Below are 26,415 nucleotides of genomic sequence, written 5' to 3' on the forward strand. Positions count from 1 at the left end.
ATCACATTTCACTCCATTAGTTTAAAATTTAAAGTGAATAGACCTCTTATAAAATTTAAAGGTAAGATTATTATCCAGGGCATCTCAAGGCTAATTATTATATTTTAATTTTAAAACGAGTTGAGTATTTTAAAAATTAAAATTGTTTGTACTTCATAAAATACTCAAAATTCACTTTAAAATAAAATATAATAAAAGCCCATAACGTGATCTGCTGAGCGAACAATTTGCGCACTTGTAAGATGGAGACAACAAATGTCCGTGTAACGTCCTCTTTAGCAAATATTTTTTTTGAGAATTTTTTTAGTTTTATAACTTTTTATACTAAGAATGATGTCTATGGTAATGGGTTAAATAGATGGGAGCTTAGTAATTACTATTAATTTATCAAAATAAATAATCTGTAAAAATAATCTTAGTATAATAAATATTAAATACTACAGTTAATAAAACATAATACCTAATTAAAAACGAAAAAGGGGTGACCTATTTGAAAAACGGAAGTTTATACTGTCACAGGTTTATCTTTAAGTGGTGCATAAAATCTCAAAGATTCTAAAAAAAACTTTCAAGTGTATTTAAAAAATCCGAAATTCTGAACTTGAATTATGCATAGTTTAAGCATAAAACCAGGGTGATGATCATACTAAAAAAATCACCCTGTATTTAGGTTAGATATGTCTTGATTGGCTGTTAGTTTTTATTAGATCATTTTTTTATAACCTTTACTTTACTCTGTTCAAATGAGATCAGTACCGGGCGGTCAAGTTGTGTGCATGGGCGCGGATTCATCATATAACACAATTTTACGCATCGCCATAGTAAGGACCGGGTCTAACCTTTGCGGAACAAAACTGGTCGCCGCCCGCTACTGATTTCATTTTTAACAGAATATATAGTTTAATTCATGTATATTTTGGTAACACCTTAATAAAAATTCTTATACTCTGTTCCACGAGAGAACATGTTTTGCGATTACGAGAATGGTCTGCTCTACGCACCCCCCGCCAAATTCTCAATAGGTGGAGCGCGATTGTAGCGTTATCGCTCAATGTTGACGACAGCTGATTACATTTGCCTTGTGCTTAATGGTCAGTCGTTGTCGGTGACATTTACTACATAGAGGGGATGCAATGGCCTAGTTGGTCGATGAACCTTATTCTACATGCACAGAACTGGCATATTCTCTCGTAGAATAGAAGATAGATATGTCACTGTTAATATCACGGTCTTCTAAGACCGTGGTTAATATTAATAATTTTAATTGTTTTATTCAAAGTCTTGTACCTTTTATCAGCTTTCTGCATACCACTAGTTGAGAAACACTGAAATAGATAGTATGTGATTTTTTTCTTACTTACAACTATGACATTAGACATAGTGACTTGGATAGTTTGACATAAATACAATGTGACCAAAATGCATTACAATGTATGCAATAATAATAATTAATTAAAAAATTTATAGCAAAATTTATCAAACAGTCATTTACTTCTAAGAAAAGCAGCAGTTTCATGTTTAAGACAGCTATCACAGAGGGAAGCAAAAGAAGTTTGTGAAATTGCAGAATCATTTGTTAAATCTCCTGAAAATATCAACAAAGATGGTAAAAACAATTATAAATCTTTATTTATTTTAAAATTGTATTCAAAGCGAGAAAGCTATTATTTTTAAAATAATGTGTTTTTATTTAATTTATATAAACTAATTTTTTAGGTAGGAAGAAAATTTAAAATTTAAATCTATGTTTCTCTTACGCATAGTATTATTATATTTTTACTAAATCGACAAAATTATAATAATTTGATATTTTTAATTATTATTTTTAGGATTTTTATTGACAGAATCTGGATTACCAGGAGTATTATTTAATATGTTAGATACGGAAATGGACAAACAACTAATAAAAGATATTCATGATACTCTCATAAGTATGCTTCAAATGTTAGCTGTTGACAATCTTACAAAATGGATTAATTTGTGTAAATCAGTCTTAACGGTTTCTTCAGGTATTATTAAAATTTTGAGTATTATGCTTGTATTAAAATATTATTAATTATAATAATCCGTGCAATTTCTGTAGAATTACATAATAAGGAAATAGATAAAAATGATGGACCTGTAATGAATGATGACGATGAAACTGGAGATGACCATGATGAATTCCAAAAGGATTCTAAAAATGAATATTTATTAAAAAGAAAACGACAACCCAGATGGCCAACTAGGGTTTTTGCTGTTCAGTGTATTTGTCGAATAATATCTTCATGTCATAAAGAATGTGACTCTTCTCCACATTTTAATTTGTCATTAGCTAAAGAATTATCGTTTACTAATAATAAAGGTATGGATAAAACTTAAATTAAATTTTTCTATTTAAATTATAATGGTTATTATTTCTATTTTTATTATTATCCAGGAGACTATCTGATTCTTCATTTGTCTGATTTAATAAGAATGGCGTTCATGGCAGCAACTAGTGACAGTGATCAGTTACGTTTAGAAGGATTTGAAACTCTTAATGAGATTATTGAAAAATTTGCTCAAGTACCTGAACCCGAATTTCCTGGTCATTTATTGTTAGAACAATTTCAAGCTCAAGTACATTTTTTATCATAACCAAGTATATTATAATGTATCTTTAATGTATTAAATATATTTTGAAGGTGAGTGCTGCATTAAGACCAGCATTTTCTGAAGACACTCCCAGTCATGTTACAGCTGCTGCATGTCGAGTATGTGGGACATGGATAGGAAGTGGAGTTGCACGTGATTTAAGTGACTTAAGACGAGTTTATCATTTATTAGTCACATCTCTTAAAAAACTCAAACCGGGTTTCAATATAAATTTCAATAGTTTATATAATGAAAGTGTTGCAACATTTGAATGTTTAGCTATACTTAAAGCTTGGGCCCAGGTTATACTTTTACTTCTAAACAATCTTTTGTTTAAATGTAATCAATTTAACTAATGGCTTATTTATTTTAGATTTATATTATTGCCATGATAAATAATGGTGTTGCCCCTGATAATTTCAATAAAAATTCTAACTTAAATGTTAGTGAAACTAATGATGATTTTGGAAATTATGAAGGACAAAATGATAGTCTGTTGACTTTAATTCATCCAGAATTAGATATGTTGTCTAAAAATTGGCAAGCTGCTCTTAAGGATCATGCTCTTCTATTGCTGCCTTGTGGTATATATATTTTTGTTTTAAATACAACTACTTCTTTAACACCATTTTATTTAATCAGTATTAACTGTGTCGCATGTGATCTACCAAAACATGTGAACTACTGTAATTTTGTATACTCTGTTGAAGTTAAAAAACACAGTACTGGCTGTAACCAATTTTTGCACTCAGCAGTGAGACAACACTTGTTTGTCATTCCCACTGAGACATCTATTTGTAATATTCTCGTAGGTTGGAGCGGTCAGAGTAATATTCTGATAGCCGTTGACTACGAGTATATTATGATTTTGCAGGAAGCAAGACCACTTTTGTTGATGATGAAGATGTTGACGGGGTAGTTTATAAATAAGTGTAGACAGATGAAAAGATACTTTGTAGTTTATTAAAATGTTCTTCAGTAATTTTGTTTAAGTCCAAATGACAAGTTACTACACAGAGTGACGTGAAGGTGCTTGTTGTGCTCTGGAGTAGACACGTCTGAATACAGGCTGTTTCAGGCTCCCTTTTATATTCGGGTCCCTGCTCCCCCTGCCTATCGATACGCTATCTCGTCTCTAACAGATGTGGTCCGTGTGACCATCGACTCAGCCCACGCACTTGTGATATTCCTAATCTATAGCCTGCGGTGTGCATGTATAGAAAAGCATAATGCTGTTTCCACGAAGTATAGTGAATCGCCTATGGTTATCTATCTTTTACATCCTGCTTCTAGTTTAATATTAGTTATCTATTTTGCGATAATGACAAGCTCTCATATTTCGTCAACTATTATATGAATTTCTTTATATTCGACTATAATATAATGCAATGCAATACTATAATATAATATAATTTATTATACTCGAATGATTACGAATACCCAGTCAGCCTTCTCCTTTATCCTGTTTGTCTATTTGTATTTTGCAATTTGCCAATTTGTCATTGAGGTCATTTGCCTATTCATTTATTCGATAGTTCTATCGCTGAATATCCTTTCAATCTATTTACTATTATTGGTTTATTAATTGTGTATCGTGAGAAAATGGATACTATCCGTTACATATTGAACTATCTATACACCCCTGTACATAAATTGGCTGTCGACTGTGTTTCTTAACTTGAATAGAGTTTATGTACAGACTTATAGTTGTGTTATTTTTACAATTATACATTTAGACTTTAAACCACCCCAATTAATATTTTAAGTTTGTTTGAACAAGAACTATCCTTAAACAAAATATATTATTATAATAACAAATTATTTGTTTCTATTTAAATATTTTTAATTCCATATAGAGTTTAACAGTCAGCTTCCCCATGAAGGTGGTGCCTTTTATACATCAAGTACAATTGATAGTAGTAGAAGTCATTATAAAAATGCTTGGCCTCCAATTTTATATGCTTTATCACTATGGTTGAATTCTGAAGATTTTAAAGATGAAAATACTAGCATAACTAAAGAATTGCAAGATAAATTTTACCTAATATTTGGTAGGTATAATTACTTAATTGTTACAATTTCAAGTTCTAAAATTCTGTAAATAATAACTCATTGCTTAATTTATTCTATTGTTTTAAGGAATTTGTACTGAAGCGATATGTAATCAACGGACTTTGGAAAATGTAGACAATTTCATAACTTGTCTGAAATCATTATATACAATATTAGATTCACCGTTGGCCAGACGAATGATGATGAAAAATTGTATATTAGCAGTGGAAACATTAAATATTATGCACAAGTAATAAACTTTCATTTTTTATATCAATTCAATTCAATTAAATTCTTATAATATTGATCATTTTAGATTACTTTTAACAAATGATAGTATAGAAGTACAGCAAACTATTATGAATATTGTAAAACAAATAGTAAAAGCTGCTCAAGAGGATTTAAAAATAAAAAATTCAAATTCGGCTAATGGTAATAGACAATTACCAATTCTATATATTTTTTTCTTTAGCTTATAGCTTTATTATTTATTAATACATTTGTTTGATCTTTAGAAAAAAGTCTTGGATCCTCAACTGCTGCTGATGTAGCTTGCTTAGGTGATGGTGGACAGGATGGGGTTCTAGAGCACGATAAAAGTATTGTGTTTGCTACATTAGAAGTTTGCATGTGTTTGATTGTTCGACAAATACCAGATATGAATCCAACACCTTTAGTATCTTCAACCAGAAAATTACATTCAAATTGTTTAAACCATAATGTTATCGCTATAACATTAAATATTATGGCCCAACTTCCAAATCTTTGCTCTCCAAGTGGTAAAATTATTTCTATTTTTAACACACTTAGTAGGAAATACATATATAAATTATACTTATTATATCTTATTTGTAGGAGGTGTTCAGATACTTCCAACAATTGCATATTTAATAACCAATGTACTAAAAGAATTGGGAGAAAACAATAGTTCTAATGAAACGTCCAAAAATAAAATTTCTATTTTAGCTGCCCTGGACGCTTTTCATGTACTATGTAAACATTCTTTTGGATATCATAAAGTATCTGAAAGTAAATGGAGGTCACTCTTACAAAGTACAATTGCTAAACTAATTGATATTTCTAAAACTGGTAATTATATGATTAAATTATTTATATCAATGAATTAGGTATATAAGAAATGCTTAATCATATACATTAATTTTATTTAGGAGACGAAGGCAAAAAATTAAATGAAATAACGATGCTATCTGTTATCACTGTATTTACATTACATGCACCACCTGGTGTTATGGTTGTTCAAAATATTTTATACCCTTGCATTAATTACTGCACACAATGTTTCGGAAGTGATAATATCGTTGTGAGTATAAAATTTAGAATAAAGATAAATTCTGAAAATGTATTTATAAAAATATTGACTATACTATATATTAATTGATTTTCATTTATTTGTGCAATACAATTATTTATTACACAGGTCAAAACAAAATGCATTCAATTTCTTAAAGCTGTTTTTCAACTTGAAGATAAATATATTGCAACAGGATACATTCAAGCACTAGCTCCACGCCTTATGGAATTGTTATACGTGGATATACCAAACAATATGTTGGAATCTAATTTGATAATGCTATGTGAAGCAATTAGTGCAATTGAATGCTTGGTTCAATTGGCACAACCCAAACACAGTAATTTTTTACAAATATTTTATTAACTTTAAAGAGAATTTAAGAGAACAATTTAGAACTTCTTAAATTTAAGTGTTGCCTATCAGTTATCTTCTCTGTAAAAGTTCTGTCAAATCTTGTTAAAATAGTGATAGTGTAGTATTATCAATGTAATACAGTAAAAATTGCTTAAGACGCTTTTCAAAAGAGTGTCTTGTGCGGGTATTGACTTGTACAGTAAATGTCTAGGGAACTGCGGAAAACAGTGTCTTAAGCGAGTTTTAGCTGTATATAGTAATTTTGCTGTGTACCTATTTTTTCATTAAGTATGAAAACAAATTAAGTTCACAAAAAAAAAGTAGCTTATTTAATTATTTGTAGTTTAAAAAAAATGAGGAACCACATTTTTTTAGGACTCAGTTCATATTAATATAAATTATATTTATTGTATATTTTATTTTATTTTCAGGAACTCAAATGTTAGCATTGCTTGTACCATCCTTAATCAATTTTCTTATAGACACAGAATTGACAAAATATGACACTGTCATGACTAAATCACGGTCTAAACTTCATGAGTTTAGTTTACAATGTTTATTGAAAATTGGACCGGTTTATCCACAGGTATATTAATTACTATTTGGAATAAACATTTTTTTTTAAAATGTATACTATAATTGTTTATTGTTTCAGGAATTCAAAATAATCATGTCTCAAAACAATAAATTGAAAACAAAATTAGAACATACCATTAAAACTACTAAATCACAACAACAGTTTAACTCTGGTTGTCATATACCACAAAGTATAACAAAGTCTATCCAGCCTTCTATCAAACTGAAAACAGATTTCACTAACTTTAGTTAACATTAAGAATTATATCTATAACATAACGGTTACAATTTTTTAAATATTTATTATTTTTACTAGGACTTCGATTTTATGTTTCACAGAATTATTAATAGAATATATGTATTGAGTTACCGATTCTATGCTGGACTGAAATCATTGTTTATTCATTTTTTATTTTTGAAACATTTTTAAATACAAAAAACATAGTTAAAAATGTAATGATTTTAATTTTTATAAAATTATTTAGGTATATTTTAAATTTACTCGGTTCATTACATTGGAATTGGGATGATTTGGTTGATATCGGATTTGTGTCTTGGGCTTCAACAATTGGTTTTGAATGAACTTTTTGCTCAAAAAATGTTAACAGATGGTTTGTATTCATCACAATCGGTTCATGGTGTTTGTCTTTGTATTAATGGTTTTTTGTTGTGTTCTGTGTAATTTTTCTTGAAGCCACCCCAAGTTCCTTGTTTTTATAACTTCTAATACCTACCTGTCCTGCCTAGCCACTAAAGCCCCTCCCACCAAATATCAAACGCTATTAACCAGTGGCGTAGACAAGGGTGGACCACCTCCCATTGGCTTTGGAATAGATAATCTACCCGTAATGTGTTTGATGTGAATTTTGAATTAATTCAAATTATATTCATTATTGTTAAATATTTCACTACCTATGTAAAAAGTTTTGAGAGAGTGGAGCATTTTCCAATTTTCCCCTCCCATTTAGCTATGACGTTTTATTTTTTTGATCTCCCCCTTTTAGAAATCATGTCTACGCCGCTGCTATTAACACCCATGATGCCTATGATCTTAATTTGTTGTTGTAAAGAGCATAGAACTATTAATAGGTAATGGGTCGGTGGTAAAGACGCTTGGACTTTAAGAGGATTGGACAATGTTAATAATATTGTTAGCAGTTGTATATATCCTATAGTTATTAGTGATTATAGCAGTCAGTGGCGGGCAGATCCCTTTTTCCATGTGGGGCAAAGTTAATTTTTTTACACCCACCACCCACCCAAAACTAAAAGAACGTAGTAAAATGACACGTAGTAAAATAACATTTACAAATTTAATTTTAGTAACTTGTAACATTCTTAACAAAAAATACCACCCACACCCAAAAGCCCTAGGCCCCATTTGTGTCTTATCTGCACGACTGCACGCCACTGATAGCAGTTACAGACTTACAGCTTTATAGTTTATTCTAATTTCTATTTTCTATTAGTAATTACTATAAAAAAAAGAAAATAGTACCTATAGTATATACGTATATGGTAAAGTACGCGATCTTTTATCTTACTATCATTAAAGATTACTATCTTAAATCGTGGTATAGTACATGATAGTATTATCTTAAAACGTGGTTCGTGGTTATCAATTATCACTTATCAGTTATCAGTAAACAGTTTATCACAGTAAATACTAAATTTCTAATTTCTGTGTGTGTCGTGCGAGGAACCGTGATGTGGAATGTGAAGTGTGGATTTTCGATGCGTAATGAATAATGTGTATAGAATACAGATATAGTAAAATTTACAGAATACAGCACGTTTTAAGATCGTTGAATACAACCAAGAGTCATACAAAATTTACAGATTACAGATGTGCCAGGCTGATTATAATTAATAAGTTATAGTTAATTTGTATTACTTGTTAGTTGTTACGTCATAGTTCATAATTATTCATACATCATACTGTTCTGCAATCTGTCATTCTACAAATCCCACACATAGGTATTACATGTGTTTTGACCAATTTAAAACGTAGGTTAGGCTATATGTACCTAGTACCCACCAAACAAATTCAACGTTACAACCCAAATCATTTTTATTTAAGTAATTTAGTGGGTTTAAACTAATAACAATATTACCGTCTACGACAATTTGTAAGGGAGTTTGTTTATTTATATGTACTCACATCGCTCAGACATCTACCTCATATAGTACTGCAGACCAATACGTTGTATAATAAGTACTTCGTGGAGGAATTCCAAACTTTTTTTTCTTATATTTTGATTTAAGAAAATAGTTCTGTGATCTAAATTTATTTAGGTACAATGGTAAGTTATTAAAAATTTTATTTGTTAAATTTAATCTAGTGAATTGGCTTAAGTTGGCGTAATAGAATTAATTAACTGTATCTTATAATAATAATCTGTTGTATACCTATAAATTAATATTTGTGCATTTATTTAGGGTCCATTGAGATCCTTGGTTTACATTTCTTCTGGAGGATTTTTTTTATGGGCAGGAACAAATGTTATTACACTAAATGAAAAATTTTATAAGAAATATGTTATTCCTGCATTCTTTGCTTGTGATCCAGAAACAGCTCATGACCTTTTAACATTTTCTGGAAAATATGGTCTTATACCAAAATCATTTTATAAAGATCCACCGTTATTGGTAAGTTTATTTTTTTAACATCTATTATTCACCTTATTTCAACAAAGTATCATTGATTAGGTATAAATACTAGTATTTTTAATCAATGGTAGTATGAAATCCGTAATGTTTAATTTTTTTTTAGAAAACCAAGTTATGGGATTTGAATTTCACCAACCCAATAGGCCTTGCAGCTGGGTTGGATAAACAAGGTGAATTAACAAAAGCATTAAAAAATGTAGGGTTTGGTTTTGTAGAGGTTGGTTCAATAACACCTTTACCTCAACCAGGCAATGAAAAACCAAGAGTGTTTAGACTTATAGATAGTCAAGCTATTATTAATAGGTAAAAATTGCACTTAATTTTAGTAATAACTATTAATTTAACGTTACACATTTTATAATTTGTTAGATATGGATTCAATAGCGATGGTCATAGTGTTGTATTTGAAAGGCTTAATAAACTTAAGCAAAACCAAAACTTTGATGGTATTGTTGGTGTCAATTTGGGAAAAAATAAAGAGTCTGAAGATGCAGCTGCTGACTATGTGAAAGGTATTGAAAAGTTTGCTCCAGTTGCTGATTATTTTGTTATAAATATATCCAGGTAAAATAATTGATTATTTTACATTCAAACCTCAACTCAGATTCTATATAAATTATCCTTAAAAAAATGTCAAAAAAATTGTTTAGTCCTAATACTCCGGGTCTAAGAAATTTGCAAAAAAAAAAGGATCTCATGAGTCTACTTTCAAGCGTTATAGAAGCGAGGAATCAAGTGTGTGGAGAACGCAAAATTCCATTATTATTAAAAATAGCTCCTGATCTTACTGATCAAGATAAAAAAGATATTGCTGATGTAATTAATGATAAAAAGGTAAAATAATATTTTAATTTAATAAAGATTAAGTTAAAACTTCTAAAAAAAGGGCTTTTTTGATTTTAGTGTAAAGTTGATGGATTAATAATCTCAAATACAACTGTTAAACGAATTGGTGTTTATGACAATCCCAATGCACTAGAACCTGGTGGTCTCAGTGGGAAACCTTTACAAGAAGAATCTACAAAACTCATTTTGGAATTTTATAAATTGACAAAAGGTGAATTATAATAATAGTACCTATAATAGGTTAGTGAAATTAATTTTATTTAATAAATTTAATTTTATTATTTAGGTAAAATTCCTATTATTGGAGTTGGCGGAGTATTTAATGGTCAAGATGCATATGCCAAAATTAAAGCAGGCGCCTCACTTATACAAATTTATACATCTTTTATATATAATGGCCCATCGGTTATAGTTAATATAAAAAAGGAACTTGAAAGTCTTCTTAGGTAATAAATATTAAAATTAATTTACTTTTTTATTTTTTATTATTAGTTTTCAGAACATAACTATTATAGCTCAACAAACAAAAATATATAAATAAGAATATTGTATGGAATAAAACTATCAAAAAATATATTATATAATAAATCCAGCATCCAAAATTAAAGAGATTATCTTTTTATAATGTTATTAAAGATGGAGTAGAGATTAAAAAGAATGTTACTAATTTAAATTAAAGTTTTTCAACTAACTCAATTCTTAATCTGATTCAATTTTATATTTTTATTTAACATCATTATATTATGTCAGTTTCCAAATTTTGAACACATGCTAAATTAATTTATATAGTAAGCAATATTATGTACAATTGAATCATGATAACTTGAGTTTTAAATATTATTCTAAATTTATTAAACAAATAATACATTTGTAAAAGAAAAAAGGCTTGATAACTCGCATTTTTTTTCACAGAATTTTAGTTGTTTAGCTATAAAATGACTGTGTTGGTAAAAACCTAAAAGTATTTTTACTTATCTTGTACTATTGACTAATTAAAAACCAAATATTTCCTAAAAATTAATTAATTTACCTTTTTATTTTGTTTTAATGCAGGGCTCGCATTTGAAAAAAAAATTGGTTTTATGTTGTTTACAATTAAAACGTTACACACTATTTGCGTTTATCATTATTTAGAATTAAAATGTTATACAAGTTTTACATTTTCCTTTTTTAGAATAGTGTTAAAATACCTATTAAATTTAAAAATAATAACTAATACGGTAGGTAATGGCCCGGATATAGAATAATATAGTATAATAAATTTTTAGATTGTTTGCCAAGACAAAAATAAATATTTCTACGAAACCAATATACATTTTAAACAATTTCTTTTTGCGTTATTTTTCGTTTAATGATATTCTATAACTTACGTTTTGCGTTATGTTTTGTTAAATTATATATTTTAGATTCTGAGCGGAGTGAGGAAGCTAGTGGTTTTACAATGGTGTTTATTTTTTTTTTATTTTTTTTTTAATTTTTTTTTTTTATATTCTGTATACAAAATTTCTACCAGAAGGAATTCTTCGATTTCCACACATAGTATCTTATCTTTTAGAAAATTGGACCAAGATGGTACTTTAGAGAGGTCATTTCTCGATTTTCTCAATAGTTATTTAATGCCACGGGAAAAACCACCGGAAAATTACAAAACAACGCTAAAAATGGGATTTTAATTTGTAACGCTTTGTTTATCACCATAGAAACGAATAAAAAATTATCATAATTTAATATTAATTCAACTTACATGATAAAATAAATAATAACAAAATATAAAATATACAGACTGACAAACCGTCTCCGCTCAGAATCGTTTTTTTCTTATACAATGATATTATATCATTGAATTCAAATCTAATACAACCATTATACAATTACCCACTTGTAATCTACTGTACAGCAGAGCGACATCCACTTACCTGCTTTTGTTAATTTTTATGTTTTGTCTTGCAGTATTTAATTATTTTTCATTATAGATACATTTACAAAATTCTTTTTTTGTCAAATACCTATAATGTTATTATAATATTTGTAAGCTATGTTGTAGTGTTATAATAACACTTTTATTTTACAGTTATAACCATATTTTGTGTTAAATTTTATTTATTTGCATTTTTGATTTTAGGGAAGATAAATACAACTCAATATCTGATGCAATTGGTGCAGATGCCAAACTGTAAAGTATAATAATTTATTTAAAATTTTGGAAATTAAGAATATAATTTTTTTAATCACTTACATATTTGATTATTATTATATTATATACATTAAAAAAAATTTTTATACAGGCATTGATGGTTATAGTCAATAATATTGTATGATTTTTAATTTCATTGTTTCTTTTTTTCATTGAAAGGTTCAGGACCCAGAGTTTGGCTAATAAGTAGCTAATTTTGAATTCCAATTCATATTAATTGTTACATTGAATTGTTTGCAATCGCTAAATTGTGTTTGATAATTTGAGAGGAACTTTTAGAGGGTTACTCTTTGACATCAGAAAATCATATTAAGTCTGTTTGTTCTATAGTTAGGTAGGTACTCAGTCACAATGCTGTAACTCAGGGGTGGCAAACGTTTTTCTGATCACGTGCCAAAATTTGTTCTAATAAGTAGAGAAGAATGAAAGATAAATGCATATTTTTATTATATAGAATAAGATATTTAAAAATTGACAACAAATATTCACAATTTAAATCATTCTTATTAAAATGACACCAATTTTATTTTACATATTTTTGTACATACCTATTTTAGATTCTGAGCGGAGCGGGGAAGCTAGTGGTTTTACAATGGTGTTTATTTTTTTTTTTTTATTTTTTTTTTTATATTCTGTATACAAAATTTCTACCAGAAGGAATCCTTCGATTTACACATATAGTATCTTATCTTTTAGAAAATTGGACCAAGATGGTACTTTAGAGAGGTCATTTTTCGATTTTCTCAATAGTTATTTAATGCCATGGGAAAAAGTAATGAAAAATTATGAAAAAACGCTAAAAATGGGATTATAATTTCTAACGCTTTGTTTATCACCATAGAAACGAATAAAAAATTATAATATTTTAATATTAATTCAACTTACATGATAAAATAAATAATAACAAACCGTCTCCGCTCAGAATCGTTTTTCTTATACAATGATATTATATCATTGAATTCAGGTCTAATTCAAGACCCACTTGTAATCTACTGTACAGCAGAGCGACATCCACTTACCTGCTTTTTATATATGTCACTAATTTGTTAATATTTTTACACTTAGACTTAGATTTTTAACTGTGACTTCTATGGCAATTGTAAAAACTCAAAATATTGTGAAAATTAAAGCATTGAAAAATGATTAAATTTTCATCTCAGTGAATTTAAGGTTTTTAGCACATACAATTTACAACATTAGAAACAAAAAATATGTCCATAAATGACAGTTTGAAAATCTTTGAAACAGCGATGGAGAAATTAAAACTCATAAGAGGAAAAATAGGAAGTTTCGTAAAAAAGAACATTCATGCTGTAACCAAAAAAAATCCTGGCTTTATTGATCTTAAAACAATCAATTAATTATTATAGGTAATGATTTTAGATTTAATACTCAAGAGGATGTGACACCCGCATGCGTTGTCTCCGTCCCACCATATATGTTCAGAAATTTTGGAACCACTACTACTATACAAACACAGAAAGATAAAAGTTGTCCCGCGCAAAACAGTTTTTGCTATGTTGTATATTTGTAAGGCGGAGACAACACACGTGGGTGTGACATTCTCTTAAGCTACATCGGTTGAAGTCAATGAACGATCTTTTAGCCGTTTTAGTAATATTTTGAGACGTAATAGGCAACATTGATCATTTAAAATAAATTAATATTATTCAATGCAACACATCTCATTTGAGTGAACAATTAATAGGAATAAGAATAGTTTGAGTGTTAGTATTTTTTTTTAAAAATACGTTTTGACTTGAACATGATAATACCACGTTTTACTTTGACGTTAAATATGGCAATATCACGTTATGTATTGAACATCAGTTTTAAAAACGTTTTTATTCACAAAAGTAATCGATACAATTTAATTCTAACTGCAAAATCAAATTCCTCGCATTTTTTCCCATAAAAATCGATGTTTAACTCGATTTTTGAAATTTTGGCAATACTACGTTTTGCATTTTCACCCTTCAATTTTGATATTGTATGATATTAATAGATATTATTGATTCCAAATTTCCAATTCATAAAATATACATTTTGTATTTTTGTTTTAAATCAAATGCAAAGGAACAATATGCAAATCAAACAATTTAATTTCCATACTATAAAAGTATTCCGAATACAGTATTCCGAATACAACACAAAATACTTTTGGAAATAGTATTCTAAAAGTATTTGGTACTTAAATAGTATTTCGGAACAGTATTCTGAATACTATATTTGGAATACTACCCAAGACTGCTATTAGATTTCATTTAAAACCGATGTTATAGTTACAAAGGTTGACTTCGGACAATATAGAAATTTAAAAAAAAATGTAATAAATTGAAATAAAAAACCCCATACATTTATCTCAAATACAACATAATTTGTTTAATATTCTAAAAAAATAACTCTTTACTTTTCTATGAACATGACAACTTAAAATTTATTTTTTACTTTTCTGTTTTTACTTATTGTGTTGTCATTTTTTTATAACTAACACCATCAACGACATTTTAAATATCATTAGTATTATAATTCTTATATACGAACGACCTCCTACATTGTTGATCTTTTGATCTGGGCATAGTTAATGTGTTTTTCGAAGTCATCCCACGTTTGGTAATAATTAAGACGATTTAACACTACAGTGTGAGATCCAGTATCTTAACAATTTGCACATGTACCAACTAACATAGACAAGTTAACGAGTTAGATTACCGAAAACCGCAGTAAAATATTTCTATTTGTTGTTGGCTACAGTAGTCAATGGAGTTCTGTAATTTCAAAATACAAAAATATAATATTTTGTATTTACCTTCATAACATGTACTATGACACCATTATTTTGTATGGAGGTTATATTAGATATTAACGTGGAGTATCAGTTTTCAACTTTTATATTAAACGTGTATTATACAATTATAAGATAACTAAAAAACACGGTGTTGTCCGAATTCACCCCACATGTCCGAAGTCATCCTTTTTACGGTAGTCATTAGTACAAGAATCTTTGGTTCAGACATTTTTAAGTGGGCCCTTCTGCGGACAAAGTCTGCGCACGCCTGTGATGATAAAGTCAGCTCACAGTAATTATAGGTACACCAAATTTCCGTTTATAGGCTGATTTGAGAGCTTAAAGTATATAGCCCATAATACATATAGCAATATATCCATGATACTGTTGGTACCTACCTAAAAACTAAAAAATGTTTCGGTACAAAATCGAGTGTAGGTACACCTCTGAATGACGACTGAATGACAAAATAAAGTGGACATATCCATTCCATCGTATTTAAAGTGAACAAAAAATTAAAATACATTATTGTAGGGCAAAGAAGTTTCTATTCTAAAAACGATTTCTTTTATTGGATTTTTAGTCGTAACTATAAGTCTACATAAATGTTATAATATAAATATTATAATAAAGGTATTTGTCTTAGAAAAATCAATAGAAATACGACCAGTACAGTGGCGTACGCAGGATTTTTCAAAGGTTGGGGGGGAGAGTGGGGGCTTGTAGAAAAAATGCTCAGATCATTTATTTTCCGGAGGTTTTTGGAAGAAAATTGGTAGTTTATTTGTTATAAGCAAGAATTTGAAATTAGGTTGAGCGTAGTAGGTATAACATTTTGCAGGGCACCACACCACTCCGTTAACCTAAACTTTAAATACTAAATATCTCATAAACTACATAAACACGTCCAAGGTTAAATTCTTATTTATCGAAGTACTCAAAAAAATATTTTTTCTCATTGGAATAAGGAATTTTAATATTATATTATTATATTATAATATATGTTAACATTAATCACTATTATATACTAATATGTATATATATTTCTACAATATGAATTTACTTTTTAAATCAATACATAGGTACTTCTTAAATATAATATTATAGTCAGTATTATGTATTAAAAACATACAAACATTTTATAAAAGATAAAACAAGGTATAATTCAGAAAAGTATTTCTGGATAATAGTCGTAAGTCGTTAGATATTATAATAAAATGCGTATTATTAAATCAAATGAGTGCTCGACAAATTGTACCAACATGTTGACTTGTTGACTTTGATCTTGAAAACAAAGAGAAAAGACTAGCATATTGTGTTTTACACTTTTCTATATAAAACTATACACTATTTCATACATTTTAAACCTTGTATAATTTATTTTTAGTCACTTAAACTTTAATTACCTTTTAATAAAACAAAGAATAGAAAAACAATTAATTGGTTATGACACAATAATATTTAGGTATATATATGTTATAACTTTAGAAATAAAAAATCATATATGCTAACAAGTTTTAAAATGAGGTGGCCTATCAATGGCTACTACTTCTGCATAATATCGTGGTACATTCGTCGACGATTCTGACATAGACCAGGTGTTGCTGTATTGGTGATGCCACAGAAGAGTATCTAGGATTTTTTTCAAGGGGGGGGGGATATACAATTTTTAATAGACATTAAGTATACACATTACACATATTATATTTATATTATTATAATATACATGTTGAATTGTGTAGAACATTTGGTCTCCGGGGAGGGGGAGATATTACCCTCATATTCACCAGTAGATACGCCACTGGGTGATGGAGCTGTACAATTTTGCAGAATCTATTAGTATGTTCCAGACTTACATCCACCGATGACATACAATAAGCCGTATAATGCAAAAACACCTGAATTAGTTAAAATAAAATGTATATTGCATTAATCAATTTAATAACCAGTAAGGGTTTACATTATTACCTATATCAAATGATATATACCAATAATTATATATTTTATGATTTATAAAATAAGTTGTTGATATAATTAAATACAATTCATTAACTTAATGTTAAATTAACTTAACATCATATTGTGTACATTAAATATTTAAATATGTATAAGACAAACACTCATCCATTCAATCAATAAATAACTTACCTAATCGAAGACCTTTTAACGACAACTTATTATTAATTTAATGAACTTTTTTGAACTATTATTTTTAGTGTAAGAGGGTGGCATGGATATGTCCTAACGTGTTGAAGGGCCTTGCACACGGGTGTGGGGCGAACCGGTTGACGGGTGGTTTGTGGTTAGACACTGGCAACATTGGTCGATGGACGAAGATTTTTTAATTTTGTTTATTATGGCCTATATTACGATTAAAAATAATAATTCGTCGGCTTACTGCCTAAACTCATTAACTACAAAATTAAATTTTTTTTTTTAAAGCGCTCCTAGTGTATACATTTGAGCTCTATAATTTGTGTGGAGGTACTAAACATCGACATCTATATATAAACCTTGTTTTTCTTTGCTTTTTCAATATTTATTATTATTGTATTGTTTTATTGTAAGATGTAAGAATTCGTTAAACCATTAATGTGATCGATTAGTGTGATATAAAACAATAAGAAAATTATAAGATGCTTTTGTATCATAGGAAAAAATATAAACAAAACCTTAGAGAAACTTTTAACTATTTAAAACACCATTTATCAACAATTTCATTTTTAGCGATAATGAGATATGGTAAGAAGCCGACGAGTATAACTTTATTTGTGGGGTATATCAAAGCATCGCAACAAGACATTCGTCGGAATAATCTCTTCGTCCGGCTCCACAATGAGCGGCGTCGTCTAGGACTAACCGTGATTACCGCCAGCTCCATTTCTTCATCACTACAACCACAGCTGGTTACCGAATCTTCAATAAATTCAGCAGGTTCTGCTTGAGGGGTTGTTTGAGGGAGTGCACCTTGTAAGTTGAGATGGGTGGATGGATTCTGATTAATAGTTAGATGTGAATTAAGCGTCTCGTGTGGCCAACAATCCTCAAAATGTGTTTCTGATGTAAAATATTTCTCGATATTATCAAGACTGGCCACTGTGCAAGAGTCACCAGCAAACAATTCATCTCTGATATCCTGCATTTTACAACGGAACTTGAGATTGGTAGAAGAATTCTGATTAATAGGGAGATGTGAATTAAGTGTCTCATGTGGCCAATAATCCTCAAAATGTGTTTCTGGTGGAAAATATTTCTTGATATTATCAAGACTGACCACCCTGCAAGAGTTACCAGCAAACAATTCATCTCTGATACCTTGAATTTTCCAACAGAACTTGAGATAGGCCAAGTTCCAATTTTCTATTTTTATAGCTCGACGTATTAGGGTTTCAATATAGATGTTAAATTCCTTTTTAAAGTAGAATAGTGGTACATATTTTTGGTTATCTATAATACAATATGGAACAATGGATTCAAAGTTATTAATTTGTATAAAACCACATTTTTCTTCGTGACCTTTTTTTTTTTTGCACAGTAATCTATTATAACATACATTTATGAATGTATAAAATTCATGAACATCTTTTAAACTGACAATATAATCTTCTCCTGCTAAGAACCTCTCTTTCCCAAACGAAAAATTATTATGTTTTTGATTAATGACATTTAGTATAAGTCTTGCTTCATCATCACTGATATAGTTCCATCCCAGTGTCGACGAGCATATATACATATCTAAATGTACATATTTTAAATAGATATTAAGGAGCTGAGTTACAGAAGGCGTAGAAGGTACAAGTTCAACTATTGCTTTCCAAAATAATCTACCTAGATTGTACAAAAGAACATACAATTTTATAAAGTATTTTCATAGGCAATTTCAAAACATAAATTAATTCCCGATTACTTACCATTTATATTTTCATCATGACATTTTTTCACTGTATCCTTTCTGAAATCCATTTCCGCTAAAAACCAATAAACCATATTATATTATGTCTAAATATTATTTAGAAAATATCAAAATACAAAGAGACCAAAATCCTATATGTATTATGTAATTTTTTCATGAGTTTCTGAAATTAAATTTTGACTAAATTCATCAACATTTTTACCAGTAAATTAACAATTTTGTTTTAATTCAAAAATTATGATAATAGCTCACATTAAGCGCTGGGCCTAAGGCCTGAACCCATTCTTTAATAAACAACTCAAAAGGATTTTCATCATTTTTAAAAACTTCACGACGAAGTCCTGTTTGGGCAAAATTGTATTCATACATAGGTTAGGTATAGGATCAAACATCATCTTATAATAATATTGAAAAAACCACCGAAAGCGAAAATAGGGTACCTGAATTGCCTATCTAATACGCCGTGCTAACATAATTCTATTATTGAAATTTGTAATATTGAGCAGCGTTAGGGTTAGGTATCAAAATTAGTAATTACGTGTATCGGTGTATCAACGATACAATTGTATCTTGAATCGTGATACATAGTTTTAAAGTATCAGGTATCATGTATCTTATTTTGACAAAAGATACAAGATTATCCCAACAAACACAACCCGCCAAACTCCGTGTAAACAACGGTAAGTACAAAAAAAAACTGCTCTAAAAGTTGTGATATCATTTTATAACTAAGTCATATGATTTATGTTAAAATAGTCTGTTAAATAATTGAACTGATCTTGGTGACTTTAAAACACTTGATTAGTAATACACTAATACACTATTTACATATATAAATACTAATACATATATACACGAATACACTTGAAATCAGACGGCCTTCGTTGCAAAACATTTTAATATCGATTGCGATTCAAAAATTAAGTAGGTACACTTGATTTTTGATAATTTACATCAGCCACGTAATGGTCACTAATGGAGGATAAATTGCTAAATTCATAAAATATCGGAGTGGATAATTTTCGCGGGCGCGAGGACGACGACGATAATGAATTTAGATTCGTTTGAATAGTATGTTGAGTAAAATAAAGAGTTTGACCACAAATTTTTAAAAAGGATGTGAATTAAACCGGAAACGTTAAAGTAATATTGAAAAAAAAACCATGCGCTACTATATAATTATACTAATATTATATTATATTAGGTGTTATACACATTCATCAGTAGGTAGGTATTTAACAACTGATAATTCCAGTACCTATACTCTAAGTATTGCAGACTGTTAAGATTTAAGATCCTTCACAGCTTATTATAATGATAAAATGGTTCTAATGTCCTACACTCGACAGACGGCAGTTCGACAAACTTATATCCATGTAGTATATTTTATAACCAATGATAAAACTTATTACCATGTATAAAATATTACGTACCAATATTGAAATGTAATTTCACACATATGTATTGACATTCAGTTATTTTAATAGCACTACTACATAACATCATGTTAAGGACATAAAATTAAATATATATATCTAACAACAAGAACGGTGAGAAAATGAGTAAGCAAATTTTTCATCACACATGAAAATGTACCGGAAATTCTTTTGAAAAGTAGATATAAATTAATAAATTCAAAAAATATTCAAAACATTTTTTTTCATTGATTAACCCGTGGCAACATAGGCTATTGGGTAGTTTTTCAACTGTGGGGGAGGGTGCTGTATGTTGGGTTAACATGTGTGTTAAGTTTTGGCCGAACTTCGGATTGGGCATCCGTAGGTTTCTACCATGCCCATTGCCCAAATGGCGGCCTCTCTCTAGACGGTTGCCTGCCCAGAGGGAGGAGCCGTCCATGGTAGAGATTTGAACCGGCGACGGTCCACGTCAGAACCGACGCCGTAGTCCACTCACCGCTCGGCTACTCCGTCCCCATCAAACAATATTATTATTGAATAAAATATGCATTTATTATTTCGCTGTTAATTTTACAAACATTAAAAAAACCCACCAAGCTAATGAATGTTTTGAAAATAATATATTTATTATAATATTTTCATTTAGTTTTTATTGTTTTTAATTTATTGGATTAATTAAATAAAATGAATTTATTATTTTTTTCTTTTGGTGTTATTCGTAACTGCTTATAATAGTCATTTATACCTATATACTAAGTACTAACATTAACTTATAAGTTATAATATAAAAACTCGTTATAAAATAAAAAAATATATATACAAACATTAATTTTTCTAAATAAATCTTATCTATTCTTCAATTTCTTAACCGATCTATTCCGCTAAAAATGTTGACCCGCGATGCCAAAGCGTATATCAATTTTGGCCCGCCGTAAAAAAAGGTTGGAGACCCTTGATCTATATTATTATAATTTTTAAATTTTATCTTTTTATGCAGAGGCCAACCTATTATTTTCTAAAAATCTAAAGGCATTTGTAGTAAAAACATATATTTTATACAAAAATTAAGTTTTTATTTTTATAACATTTTTACAACCTATTATTTATTTATTATTATTAAAACATATATAACTTCTTACAATTTTTGATATCGATGTCTTATACTCTTATAGCCATTTATACAGTATGATTAAAATAGTAAAAATAAATCTCTCTCTTTTATTTAGGGTGAAGAAGAACAAGCGGGTCGGAAAGAAAAATTGACACATTCTTTAGTAAGAAGTTAATAATTTTAGTTAATAATTTACTTTGATTATTTTTTAATTGTGTTCTAGATCCACGCCTGCCCACCCCGCAACCTTTCCGTAGTTTTAAACATTTAGCTATATAGTTAGAGATGGGCAAAATATTTTGAATATCGATGTTCAATATAGGTACAATATAAAATTTAATTATTTTTTAAGAGTTCTATCACGGGTAAAACAATTTGCATATTAAGTTTATATTTTTTCTCATAGATTTACATGGACCTTACATGTTAGTATGCGTACTACCTATGTTTCAAATTAATTATTTTTTTTAAAAAAAAGGCACAATATGAAAAAAACATCGATATTCTTTTCGATACATCGAAGACTTTAGTCTTGTGTATCGAACGAAAACTTTGATGTTTTTAAAACAATAAAACATCGATGTCCACCCACCTCTAGTTATAGTTACAGGTACGTTCTTATTGCGCGGCGAGTATAGGCCACCTGTTGTCTAGACGGCGGACGTACGTTACGTGCTTACCGGTGACAGCATAATATGATAGCACAGAATAATTTATTCGATGATCTGTAGTGTGCACATGAAAAACTGATGCGTATTAAGATAAAATTATCAACTGACTGAAAAAACGAATAAATAAAAACGCAGTTTGCTGTAACGATAAATGTTAGTAATTCTATATTATGCATGTATTTTTGCATGATTTTTTTTCCATAATATTAGTGGTCAAACGCTTCGTTTTACTCAACATTCTATTCAAACTGGTCTAACTTCCCTACTATTGTCGTGCCAGTTCCGAGATTTTATAAATTTGACGATTGTTCCTCCATTAGTAAATTATTAAAAATTATGTATACCAGTTAAATACCTAGGTATATACCTCTATAATACTATACCTATATACTTTATGAACCACAATCGATATTAAAATGTTTTGTAATGAAAGATGTCCAATTTTATTGAATATTACACTGTTCGGAAGATATTCTAGAAAATGAAGGACTATAATATTCTTTGTGGAAAACTAAATATAAAATAATTTAATAAATAAATACAATAATAATTCAATAAGGAAAATAAAAAATAGAATAGTTAACACATAGGTATAACTATACAAATTTATATACTTTAATAAAGTAACTGAAAGAAAGAAAAACCAATAGGAAAAGCAGCTATTTTATATGGGAAATTTCTATGGACGTAGGAATCACAGAAATATCTAAATATTATGGAGAAATAAGTGAAATTGATTGGTAGGGGGGAGAGGGGGCAAGAGTGTGGTACTGTTGGTCTCCACCTACCCAATTTTTTTTAAAGTAGACAAATTTTAGTTTTGTACCTGTTGTTTATTGACTACCTATGAATTAAGAACAACTTGATATTTTAGTATAATTAAACGAAAATAAAACGCAAAACGAAATAATTTATAAGTTATAATTGTTGCGGCTGGGAAAAAAGTAATGATAGTTCGTGCAATAATAATTTACGTCGAACCTTGTTTTAAATTTTAAATTCTTAGCCCTCAAAGTTGAACCTTTTATAAATTTTGAACTACTAAATTATTTGTAAATTTTCAATTTTTGATAAATTTGGTCAAAATTTGAACTTTAAATGCTTGTAAAGAAAACTGTGAATATGTATTTTTAATATTTTCAAATGCTATTGTAATAAATAATCAGGAGCCTTGTACTAAATTTTCATGCTTTTTGGCTCAACAAATAAAATTGTATTGATATTTGTAGAAATAAAACTAAAAAAATTAAAATTTGAAATTGTTTGGTAATAGCTCAAAAAGAGTTAAAATATTTTCAAAATAACATGGTGTATAGAAAATGAAAATACAAACATTCAGTGAAATTTTCATGTATCTCTAGTTATTAGTTTTTGAATTACAACAAAATAATAAAATCGTGTAAATATCCAATGTTGTAAAAATATGAACTTCAAACGCTCATAAAAATTTAATTTGACTTTTTTGTGGACATTTTATTTTTTGATATAGGTAGAAAAAATTATGAGGATTATTGTATTATATTTTTAAATCTTAGATTTAAAGAGAAAAAATTTTATGAATTTCTAACTCAAAATAATTTGCTAATTTTCGTGATTATGAAGTATTTTGTCAAGATTTGAATTTATAAATGCTTATAGAAAAAAATTTGTGGTTATGGATTTTAATATTTTTCAAATACCATTGTAACAATATATTAAGAGCCTTGTATTACATTTTTAAGATTTTTTTACCAATAAATAACTTTTTATTGACATTTATAGAAATAAAAACTAAATAAAATGAAACTGAAAATGTCCGTAAACAGTTCAAAACAAACCAACATTTTTTGAAAATTCTGTCGTGTATTGAAAATGCTAATATAAGCAACCAGTGAAAACTTCATACATCTATGTTCATTTGTTTTAGAGTTATAACTATAACCCAAAATCGATTTGGTCGAAAACCTATTTTGCGTAAAAATTCTTGGTTTCCTTAATTTTTTTTTATATTTCTCGGCGTTTTTGAAAATTACTGTAAATTTTAAATGTTGAACTCCCCAATGCAATATTCACTTTCCCATTAAACAATATATTCAATTTGAAAATCGAAGCATTATTTCGACTACTTATCGTGTACAAAAACACAAAAAAAATTTAAAAAAAAAAAAACACATAATCATTGTAAAATCAATACATCAGAATCTAAAAAGGTCGTATATTGAGTTGTTGTATAATTCAAAAATTTAAATAATACACAGCAAATAATATTGCAACAACATCAAGTTTATGAATATAAAATGTAAATGTTAGCCTGCTCGGCTCAGAATATAAAACAATATAATGATAATATGGGATGCTACTCGTATTTGAGCTGCTAAAGAATAATAGGTATACAATATAATAATACAAGACAACTGCTGTAATCAGAGGTGTAATGTAAATATAATAACGATTCACAGCAATGTGTAAATTTCAAATGGTTAGGTACTTACAATGTGATATGGTCTGGCCAGCCGCAACACGTACCTATAATACTATATTATATTATTATTATGATTCACAAATAAAATATATATATAATAACTGTGGCGATTGGCGCCTATACTAGCACGTAATAATAATGAAATGCGCGATTTTCGTGCTCACAAAATATAATAATAGATGGTGATTAGCGCCTTTGATTGTATAATATAATTAAGTGAACGATTAGCGCACGCTAAAAAATTAATGCGATACAACAGAGGCGATTTGCGTGCAATATAATATGAATATAATTGACATACGATTATTATAAAAAAATTGTCGACGCACAATGCAATATTTAAATGGCGATTGGCGACTACAAAAAACGACAGTTTATTATTGTAAAAAAAACGGCGCTTTGCGCTAGTAAACAATGATAATAATTCCGCGTTAGCACTACGGAACTGACTGGACGGTGTTATTTTGCAGGGCGACTGCGTATTTCGCGTTCCAGCGAGCCGATGGCGGCTGATTATAATATTATATTGCGTCGCGCACAATGTACATATTATTATATAATTTACAGCTGACACAAAGACAAAAATAAAAACAATATAAATACAATGATAATGTATTAATGTGTGTTGTGTGTGTGTGTGTGTGTGTGTGTGAGCTGTTCGACGCCGGCGGAGTGGCGTTCATCGACGCCTGTTATAATTATTGCTCGTCGGCTTAAACAATATTATAATATTGGTTTCGTAGAAATATTTATCTCATAGGATTTATCTATGTCACTGGCAAAAAACATAAGAATTTATTATACATTCCGTATCCCGGTCATTAGTCATTGTTTTTTAAATTTGATATAAGTATTAACTGATTTAAAATAGACCAGCAATTATAATATAAAATGCCTACGTGGGTGTTATATAATATTCTAATAGAATACCGATATTATACATCAATAAAATAATAAATTGTTATAATTGCAAATATCATTGGAAATAATTATGTTGAAAAAAGTAAGTAGTAAATAACTTACTGGGTTATTACTTATTAGTAATTGTTTGGTTAAATAGCGTTCAATTTTAAATAGCGATAAACACAAAATTTGTATAACGTTTTAATTCTAAATAACGATAAACAATTTTTTTTTTCAAATGTGAGATCTGTATCAAATAATTATAATGTGGCTGTGGCTATCGAGGATTTTAATTTAATGTAGGTATGCGTTGAAAACTACAAGTCAATGAATTTGTGGCGGGTGAAATTGATCGTTCTGCTGACGCACTATAGTATTAGTAACTGGAATAGTAAGTGTTAATGGAATTAATTTAGTTACTTTTGGTAAGTTTTTGTCTAAATTTGTTGTTTTTAAATAAATTAAAAGATCCTGAATATTAAGTTTTTTAAATTCTTCCGTCGAGTAGATAATCGAAATTCGTTACTAAG

The 26,415-nt window shown here is 28.7% G+C and overlaps 3 protein-coding genes across 10 annotated transcripts in view; 2 read left to right on the top strand and 1 right to left on the bottom strand.

Annotated features, from left to right (window-relative positions):
* LOC100164496 (HEAT repeat-containing protein 5B) overlaps positions 1 to 7,301 on the top strand; it is a 36,070-nt gene extending 28,769 nt beyond the window's left edge. For all 7 annotated transcript variants that reach the window (XM_029490389.1, XM_029490390.1, XM_029490388.1 and 4 more), the window contains 15 exons: positions 1,468 to 1,606; positions 1,830 to 2,009; positions 2,084 to 2,344; positions 2,420 to 2,601; positions 2,667 to 2,918; positions 2,990 to 3,200; positions 4,473 to 4,667; positions 4,756 to 4,918; positions 4,985 to 5,100; positions 5,184 to 5,447; positions 5,524 to 5,757; positions 5,838 to 5,989; positions 6,107 to 6,317; positions 6,766 to 6,920; positions 6,990 to 7,301. In XM_029490389.1, the coding sequence (XP_029346249.1) occupies positions 1,468 to 1,606; positions 1,830 to 2,009; positions 2,084 to 2,344; positions 2,420 to 2,601; positions 2,667 to 2,918; positions 2,990 to 3,200; positions 4,473 to 4,667; positions 4,756 to 4,918; positions 4,985 to 5,100; positions 5,184 to 5,447; positions 5,524 to 5,757; positions 5,838 to 5,989; positions 6,107 to 6,317; positions 6,766 to 6,920; positions 6,990 to 7,163 (2,889 nt within the window). In that variant the 3' untranslated portion in view covers positions 7,164 to 7,301. The remainder of the gene's footprint in view (positions 1 to 1,467; positions 1,607 to 1,829; positions 2,010 to 2,083; positions 2,345 to 2,419; positions 2,602 to 2,666; positions 2,919 to 2,989; positions 3,201 to 4,472; positions 4,668 to 4,755; positions 4,919 to 4,984; positions 5,101 to 5,183; positions 5,448 to 5,523; positions 5,758 to 5,837; positions 5,990 to 6,106; positions 6,318 to 6,765; positions 6,921 to 6,989) is intronic.
* A 1,269-nt stretch (positions 7,302 to 8,570) lies between these two features.
* On the top strand, positions 8,571 to 12,751 carry LOC100162407 (dihydroorotate dehydrogenase (quinone), mitochondrial). 2 transcript variants are annotated; one of them, XM_008189389.3, is made up of 9 exons: positions 8,581 to 8,887; positions 8,991 to 9,213; positions 9,350 to 9,559; positions 9,684 to 9,883; positions 9,950 to 10,144; positions 10,231 to 10,414; positions 10,484 to 10,637; positions 10,713 to 10,872; positions 12,549 to 12,751. In XM_008189389.3, the coding sequence occupies exons 2-9, from the start codon at positions 9,211 to 9,213 to the stop codon at positions 12,601 to 12,603; spliced, it is 1,161 nt and encodes a 386-aa protein (XP_008187611.1). In that variant the 5' UTR covers positions 8,581 to 8,887; positions 8,991 to 9,210; the 3' UTR covers positions 12,604 to 12,751. The 2 variants fall into 2 exon arrangements, with proteins under 2 accessions (XP_001951009.2, XP_008187611.1); XM_001950974.4 differs by having other exon boundaries at positions 8,571 to 9,213.
* A 3,744-nt stretch (positions 12,752 to 16,495) lies between these two features.
* Positions 16,496 to 25,538, bottom strand: LOC100569235. The gene is made up of 4 exons (XM_003247567.4): positions 24,993 to 25,538; positions 19,320 to 19,376; positions 18,269 to 19,236; positions 16,496 to 17,306 (listed from the first exon to the last, which is right to left on the bottom strand). Exons 2-4 carry the CDS (start codon positions 19,369 to 19,371, stop codon positions 17,124 to 17,126), a joined length of 1,203 nt encoding a protein of 400 aa, XP_003247615.2. The 5' UTR covers positions 19,372 to 19,376; positions 24,993 to 25,538; the 3' UTR covers positions 16,496 to 17,123.
* Between the last annotated feature and the right edge of the window lie 877 nt (positions 25,539 to 26,415).

This window comes from Acyrthosiphon pisum, chromosome A2, assembly GCF_005508785.2.
Source record: "Acyrthosiphon pisum isolate AL4f chromosome A2, pea_aphid_22Mar2018_4r6ur, whole genome shotgun sequence".
NCBI classification, from domain to species: Eukaryota; Metazoa; Arthropoda; class Insecta; order Hemiptera; family Aphididae; genus Acyrthosiphon; species Acyrthosiphon pisum.

Excerpts from the sequence above, each read along its gene's own strand:
- LOC100162407 (XM_001950974.4), top strand. Across the intron at positions 9,884-9,949 it reads AGTCAAGCTATTATTAATAG|ATATGGATTCAATAGCGATG; the intron begins GTAAAAATTGCA and ends ATAATTTGTTAG. Across the intron at positions 10,415-10,483 it reads ATGTAATTAATGATAAAAAG|TGTAAAGTTGATGGATTAAT; the intron begins GTAAAATAATAT and ends TTTTGATTTTAG.
- LOC100569235 (XM_003247567.4), bottom strand. The coding sequence starts at position 19,371 with ATGGATTTCAGAAAGGATACAGTGAAAAAATGTCATGATGAAAATATA. Across the intron at positions 19,237-19,319 it reads TCATGATGAAAATATAAATG|GTAGATTATTTTGGAAAGCA; the intron begins GTAAGTAATCGG and ends TGTACAATCTAG. Across the intron at positions 17,307-18,268 it reads TGGAGCTGGCGGTAATCACG|GTGTTTTTGCATTATACGGC; the intron begins GTTAGTCCTAGA and ends TAACTAATTCAG.